The sequence below is a fragment of the Hipposideros armiger genome, unplaced genomic scaffold, assembly GCF_001890085.2.
Source record: "Hipposideros armiger isolate ML-2016 unplaced genomic scaffold, ASM189008v1 scaffold_444, whole genome shotgun sequence".
In the NCBI taxonomy this organism is placed as follows: domain Eukaryota; kingdom Metazoa; phylum Chordata; class Mammalia; order Chiroptera; family Hipposideridae; genus Hipposideros; species Hipposideros armiger.
The window spans coordinates 358785-366656 of NW_017731794.1; the positions used below are offsets into that span (position 1 = coordinate 358785).

Here is a 7872-nt window from a genome sequence, read left to right on the forward strand (position 1 = left end):
GCCAGCTCTGAGCAGCAGGGCCCTGGTTCAGATCCCACATGAGGGCCAGTGATGCTGCGCCCTTCACAGCTAAGATTGTGAACAACAGCTTGACCTGGAGCTGGGCTGCCATGAGTCGCCGGCAACCGTGTAGGCTGCAGTGGGGCTGGCCAGCATACGGCATGAACTTTCATGAGCTGCGTGAGCTGCCGTGAGTGGCCGTCCAATGGCCGGCGAGCGACTGCCTCACCCGGGAAGAGTGCAATGATAATACCAACATGGGCCAGTGAAGGGACATCCTCCACAACTAGACTGAAGAATAAAAGGACAGCAACTTGTCTGTTCCCCTTTCCCTTCCCCAATGCTATTCCCATCCCCCAATTCCCCAATAAATTCTTAAAAAAAAATAAAATAAAATTACTGAAGATCTAAGAATAAAAAGTAAAGCTTGTTACTTACGTTTCATTCTGTTTTCTGAAAAATTTTTTCCCTGAGGTAAACACTTAGCTGATTGATAGCTATCCTTCTATGCTTCCTTCCTTTATTCCTTCTTTCCTTCTTAAATCACACACTCATATACAATTATATGGAGTTTGGGTGTGTAATATACACAATCATATATTTAAAAAAAATTAGGAGTATGCTGTGCATACTATTTTGCAACTTTCTTTTTTGCACTTAATGTACATAGAAGTACAGTACTTCATTGTTTTTAGTAACACACTGAATATTTCTAGTACATTAATATCACAATATATTTAACTAAGCCCCTTGATAAACATTTAGGTTGTTTATAATTTTTTGCTTTAATAGTGCTGAGAAAAGCACGCTTGTACACATCTTTTTGTTTTTGTGATACTATATCTGTAGGATAAATTTGAAATTGCAGTTTGCTCTTTCAAATGGTATGTTAATATAAAATTTTTACATGTTTTGCAAAATGACTATAATTAATAGGGTATGCAAAGACTTATTTCCCCACATTCTGACCAACATTATGTATTGTTTCATTTTTGTCAAGTTAAAATAGTATCTTGTTTTAATTATTATTTTTTTAATTTGGAGGAAGGTTAGTATTTTGTATGTGTGTTTATTGGCTTTTTTTTCCCCATTGTCATTTGCCTTTCCAGTCTTTCTTTTGTCCACTTGTTATTTTGGCTGCCAGTATTTTTCTCAGTGATTTGGAAGAACTTTTGCATATTAGAGAATTAGTAATCTATCAATTACATTGCAGATATTTTCTCAAATTATTATTAAACTTGATTATATATATTTTGCCATGCAGATGCTTTAATTTTATAGACTCAGCTTTGTCAGTGTTGTTTCTTGTGACGTGTGGATTTTGTTTCATGTTTTGAAAGTCCTGCGTTAATCAAAGGTTATAGAAAATGAACCTATGTTTTCTTTTATCATTGTATAGTTTAATTTTTATGTTTCAAAATACCATCTACATGGAATGCTTTTGGTATTAAGTCTGATGAGGAAATTAAGACTTTACTTTCAGGTGGCCAACTCCAGAGTGTGTTTATATTGTAAATGTGGGGAGAGAGAAAAACTCAGATGTTATTCACCCTTCCTGCCTAATTTTCTTTTCCTCTCATGATTTTTATTTATGTTAAAAAAAAAGGATCATAGAAAAAGATATGTTTATAAACAAAGAAAAGTCACCCCCCATAATGCTATCATGAAATATAAATTATACCCATTTTTCACTCTGCTCGAAATTTTTTTTATTTTTATTCTGATTTATAAGAGATGCTTCAGTAGCCTCTTAACATTTTAAAGTTAGTATGTGCCCTGCACGTAGTGTGTCACTTGGCTTGAATATCTTTGTGATGTTAGTGACTGCAAATTAAAAATACAGTCTAAATTTTTTTAAAGGATTTAATTTCCCTCAACCCCAAATACTTCTGAATCCTCCTGTAAGTGGTCAAAGAAAGAGAACTGTGAAATGTAAATTTTAAAAGAAATGACAGATCTGATTTTTCCCTCCCTAGATTTTGGACTGGTTTGTACAGATATGTTTGGCCCTGAAACATGTACATGATAGAAAAATTCTTCATCGAGACATAAAATCACAGGTAGGTTTGTTCTGTTATTGACACCTTTTAAATGGATATGGGCGTGGAATCAGCATTGTCTTGGGCCAAAATTTCTGAACACGGTCCAATCTGCATCAGATTGTCTGTTTTCTCCCTCCATTGCTCCCCCTTCACTCTAATCCCAGAAGTCTTCATCAACATCTTGCATTCGATCTCCTGCCTAAGTCTTATGCTTTTTTCTTTCTTGGTTTACTTTCTCATTATAACAGAAAATATCCAAAAACTGGAAGTGTGGAAGGTGTATTTTTTGAGATTTTGCCTGTTCGAAGATGACTTTATTCCATTCTCTTACTTTATGAAGATTTGGATATAAATTTCTAGGCTAGAAATAGTTTCCCTACAGAATTTTGAAGATATTGCTCATTTGTCTCTTCTTGGCTTCTAGTGTTGCTGTTTAGGAATTTAAACCATTATGATTTCTTATCTTTGTTTCTTCTCTCTGGAAGATGTTAGGATATTTTCTCTGTCCCCATTGTTCTGAAATTTCAGTGTTATGCATTTTAGGCTATTCAGAATTTTTAGAAAGTTTTGCTTTTTGTTTGTTTTTTTTTGTTGGATGGGGAGGTCTGGATTCATTTTTTGAAAGCCTATTGAGATATATTTTACATACCATAAAGTCCATCTTTTTGAAATATGCACTTCAGTCATTTTTATTATATCCACAGAGTTGTGAAACCTTCACTGCTCTCTAATTCCAGAACATTTTTATCACTCCAGAATCAAACCCTGTAACTATTAGCAGTCGCTCCACATTTCTCCTTCACCTAGACCTTGGAAACCACTAATCTACTTTCTATCTCTATGGATTTGCCTATTTTGAACATGTTATATAAATGGAATCATATAATACCAGGGGTGCCAAAAAATGTATACAAGTGGACACTTTGGTCAGTGTTGCTCAAGCAGTAGTTCACCGTAATCAGAAGTGTCTGGACTTTGATGGTAACCACTTTGAGCCCCTCTTACAATTGCAGAAATCAAACGTGACTTGTATTCATCTTTTGTTATCGGTCTATAATATTGAGTATTACAATTTTAATAGTTTTTCCTTTCTTAAAATGTATATACATTTTTTTGGCACCCTCTATATATGTCTTTGCCGGTTTTAAAATTGAGTTATCTGTATTTGTTGTTGTTGAGGTGAAAGAGTTCTTTATTCTGGATTCAGATTCTTTGTCAGATATATGATTTGCACATATTCCTTCCAGCTCTGTGTGTTATCTGTTCACTTTCTTGGTGCTAGTTTCTAATTTTGATGAAATCTAATTTATCTGTTTTTTCTGTTTTGCTTATGCTTTTAGTATCATATCTAAGAAATTGATACCTAACTAATAGCATGAAGATTTATTTTTTTCCTCTAGGAGTTTTATAGTTCTTACATTTAGGTCTAGAATCCATTTTGAGTTAATTTTTGTGTGAGATAGGGGTTTACATTCATTCTTTTGCATGTGGATATCCAGTTATCCCAGCATTTTTTACAACTGGATTTATTTTTATGAAAAAAGTTGTTGACTCAGAACTGAACTTTAATATTAATTTTTTTTTCCTCTCTCTTTTACAGAATATATTTTTAACCAAAGATGGGACAGTACAACTTGGAGATTTTGGAATTGCTAGAGTTCTTAATAGGTAACGTATCAGTTTTAAACTTTGTTTTGATATGTCTTTGGTGAAATTTTAATTCATGATGATGTATATATGATCATTTATTCCTGTAAGTGTCTTAAGCTTCTCCAATAATTCTCTTTTTGTTTTAGTACTGTAGAACTGGCTCGAACTTGCATAGGGACCCCATACTACTTGTCACCTGAAATTTGTGAAAACAAACCTTACAATAATAAAAGGTATTTAAAATGATATTTATTACATATATATTTCCTTTAAATTTTTTTATTATTCCACATTTATTAACAGAATATTCTAAAACCAATAATATAAATATGTAAATATATACAAATATATATGTTCACTCTTTTTTAAATATATGATGAGAGGAATTGTAAAGAAACTATTTCACTATCTTGCTAAAGGAACTATAGAAAAAAATCACTTTAAATTATATTTGGAAATAGACTGCTTTCTTTGGTCTTTCTCTTTGTAATAGTAACTTCCATTGAATTGCAATAGTTAATATTTATTGAACATTTTCTCTACACACGGCACTGTTAACTCTTAACCTTCACAGTAACCTTGTGAGTTGTATGTATTAATCATGTGCATTAATCATTTCTCCTTTCCTTGTAAGGAAATAAAATGCAGAGATGTAAAGTGACTTCTCTGCAACAAAGAAGTTGTTCCAGGCATCTGGCGTCCAGCCCCAAATTTCTAATTACTAAGCTGGTCTATGGTTACCAGATTGTATATGTAGGTGGGAAGAGGAATTCTGCCACTGAATTCCAAATACATTTTATTTTCTCTCACTCTTTCTATTATAATGGAAAAATCCCAACCAACAAACATTGGTCTTAATTTTGAAAGTGCTCATCGAAGCTAAAAGAAAGCCGTTGGTAGCTGGCAGTAATGCATGTATTAGTATTTGCTTCTGATCCTTCGCACCCCCTGGCCCCCGCATTCCCCCCAGAGCCACTCCATTTTCTTCTTTTTCTCTTGAGGATGAGGGGGAAGCTGTATTTCAGACTTCAGCAGTAGAGGCTGAAAACATCATTCCAGCAATGTATTTGTAAAATCAATTACTATTATGATGATCAATGTAGTCTATGGAATGTATTACTAGTGGATATTCTAAAAGATAACAGCATTTTCTTTGTGCTAAATTTTACATTTTAATGTTACTTCTGTGTCTTGTGAATAAATCAACTGTAAAAAATATGTCTTTAAATTAGGAATGGGTTCAAAGAATTTTATATAAAATCAATTTTGTGAGAAAGATGCTTTAAAAATGTAATAGATGAACATCAATTATATTGCGAAATTCATACTTTTCTAAATGTATTTTATTAATAGGATCATTAGCTTAATGATTTTTATACTCTTTAATATGTAACATGTATAAATTACTAAAAAGCTTAATTACATTTACGTTTTTTTCCCAGCTGAATCTTGAAATTGAATAGATTTTGGGGTTATAAGTTTTTTTCTTTTTTTAATATTTAAAAAAATTTTTCAATTACAGTTAACATACAATATTATATTAGTTTTAGGTGTACAATATAATGATTAGATATTTATGTAACTTACATAAAGTGATTTCCCTCCATAAATCTAGTACTCATCTGACACTATATACGTAGTTTTTATAATATTATTGACTATATTGCCTGTGCTATACTTTACATCCCCATGACTGTTTTGTACTTCTTAATCCCTTCCCCTTTTTAACCACCTCTGCAAACCCCCACCTATTAGCCAACCATCAAACTATTCTCTGAATCTATGAGTTTGTTTCTTTTGTGTTTGTTCATTTATTTTGGTTTTTAGATTCTTCATATAATTGAAATCATGGCATTTGTCTTTCTTTGTCAGACTTATTTTACTTAGCAAAATACCTTTGAGGTCCAAAGAAACCCAAAATAATTAAAAAAGACATATGCATCCTTATGTTTATTGAAGCACTGTTTACAGTCGCCAAGACGGGGAAGCTACCTAAATGTCCATCAATGAATGAATAAAGAAGTGATACACACACACACACACACACACACACACACACACTTTAAAATCTTTTGATGGTTTTATATTTTGATACATGCATATGGTACAAAATTCAAATGTTACATAACAGTAAAATGTTTGCTTTCTATTCCTACCTTTGAGCCACCAATTTTCCTTTCCCCAAATAACCACTGTTACCACTGTTTTGTGTTTCCTTTATACTACATAAATATTAACATCCTATACATATTTTTGTAAGTAATGGATTGTTCAGCTTTTTTTCCTAGCATTGAGATTTCTTACACGTGCATTTGGGTGGTCTTTTCATATCAACCATAAAGAGTTATAACAGATTATTAGCTCAATCGTATAGGTTCCCAATCCATGGCACATTAGAAGCAGCATATCAGGTGGGGGTATGAGCTCTACAAGTAATAACGTCACCACAAGGTACAAGAAATAAGTAGTGCTGGAAATAAGGCCAGAAGCACAGGGTAGTAAGAGAAGTGAAAACTGTTCTTTGAGTTGCAGTATTTTCACTAGTATGTAGTGGTTTAGTAAATGTTAGAAGTAATATCGGTCACTCTTCCTTACTTGGTAAGAATAAGTGCATTCTTAAGAAGTGTTCTTAAGAAGTGTTCTAGTCTTGTCTACCCATGGGGTGAGTCATGAAAGCATTATTAATAATAATTATTAAGATACACATTTTGAATATTATTGATTATATTCCTTATGCTATACTTTAAATACCACTGAATTATACGTGTAGAAGAGTTAAAATAAAAAAATACACATTTTCAACTTAAGATATTTTCAACTTATGGGTTTTTTGGGACATAACCCCATCGTAAGTCAAGGAGTATCTGCATCTCTGTCTGCATTTTGTCTGTATTCCAGAGATGTTTGGATCAATGTGGACACTATCTAATAGGATGGTATATTGGTAGAAAAATCATTAATGATGGAGTTGCCTATTAACCCAAGATATGGTACAATCTGTGTAACCAGTATACCTTAACTTTGCACTCTAATTCTTTTGAGTGTGGTCTGTTTTTGGTTTAACAGGTCACAGTTCATTGCTGCTTTTTAGTAAACCTTTAAGAACCTTTAATTAATCGATGCTTTTGACACACATTTTAAAAATGGAGTTTAATGTTTGTGTTTTGTAGAAAATGGCGCTCTCTACATAGTGATGGATTACTGTGAAGGAGGAGATCTGTTTAAACGAATAAATGCTCAGAAAGGCACTTTGTTTCAGGAGGATCAGGTGAGTTAGCATGTACGAGACTGACTTTTCCTTCATAATATTATTGAGAAATAATTTATTTAAAACTGCAAATGCTAGTTGTAATTACTAGGGCAGTTTGGTATCGTATTCTAATATTTTAGTCACATTCCTGTTCTAATTAGCTCCCATCTTAGTTTCAGCTCTCCATCTCATTTCCTGTCTATAATATCGTTATATGTATAATAAATGTGATATACTGTGTGTGTGTGTATAAATACACATATTTATGTATGTAACTTAATTACTCATTGTAACTGATGAATTTATTCTATATCCTGTCAATCTGGCTTACTGCTTGCTACCAGACCATTCTTCCTAAAATGTGGCTTTGCCAGGTAACTCCAGCTCTTGAAGCCTTGCATTGAACTGAATTAAATCTAATCTCGGTTTTAATTTCAAAGATCTCTAAAACTGACCCTATCCTACCTAAGTAGTCTTATTTTTTTCCATTATTTCCTAATGTGCATCTTTTTTCATTTAACATTTTTATTAAGCATGCATTTTGTGTTAGGTATTGGGACACATGTTTATACATTTCATTATTCTTATGTGCTTATATTGATTATTTATTTATTTTGGTAATACCTTCCCAATTCTCTCTTTTTAACCATTTTTTTTTAAAGCCCAGTTCAAGTCTAATTATCTGTGAGCTTTTCTGTCTCTAAATTATGCTCCTCATAACCCATTCTTAATTTTTTTTTTTTTAAGATTTTTATTGGGGAACTGGGGGAGGGGAACAGCACTGGGGAATTGGGGGAAGGGGAACAGACAAGTTGCTGTTGTTTTGTTCTTCAGTCCAGTTGTGGAGGATGTTGCTTCACTAGCCCAAGCTGGCACCATCATTGCGCTCTTCCCGGGTGAGGCAGATCAGTCGCTGGCTTCTGGACGGCC

The 7872-nt window shown here is 33.0% G+C and overlaps 1 protein-coding gene across 1 annotated transcript in view; it reads left to right on the forward strand.

Annotated features, from left to right (window-relative positions):
• NEK1 (NIMA related kinase 1) overlaps positions 1 to 7872 on the forward strand; it is a 143336-nt gene that overhangs the window by 19746 nt on the left and 115718 nt on the right. The window contains exons 6-8 of the mRNA XM_019665497.1: positions 1977 to 2060; positions 3643 to 3710; positions 3839 to 3925. Of these exons, the coding sequence (XP_019521042.1) occupies positions 1977 to 2060; positions 3643 to 3710; positions 3839 to 3925 (239 nt within the window). The remainder of the gene's footprint in view (positions 1 to 1976; positions 2061 to 3642; positions 3711 to 3838; positions 3926 to 7872) is intronic.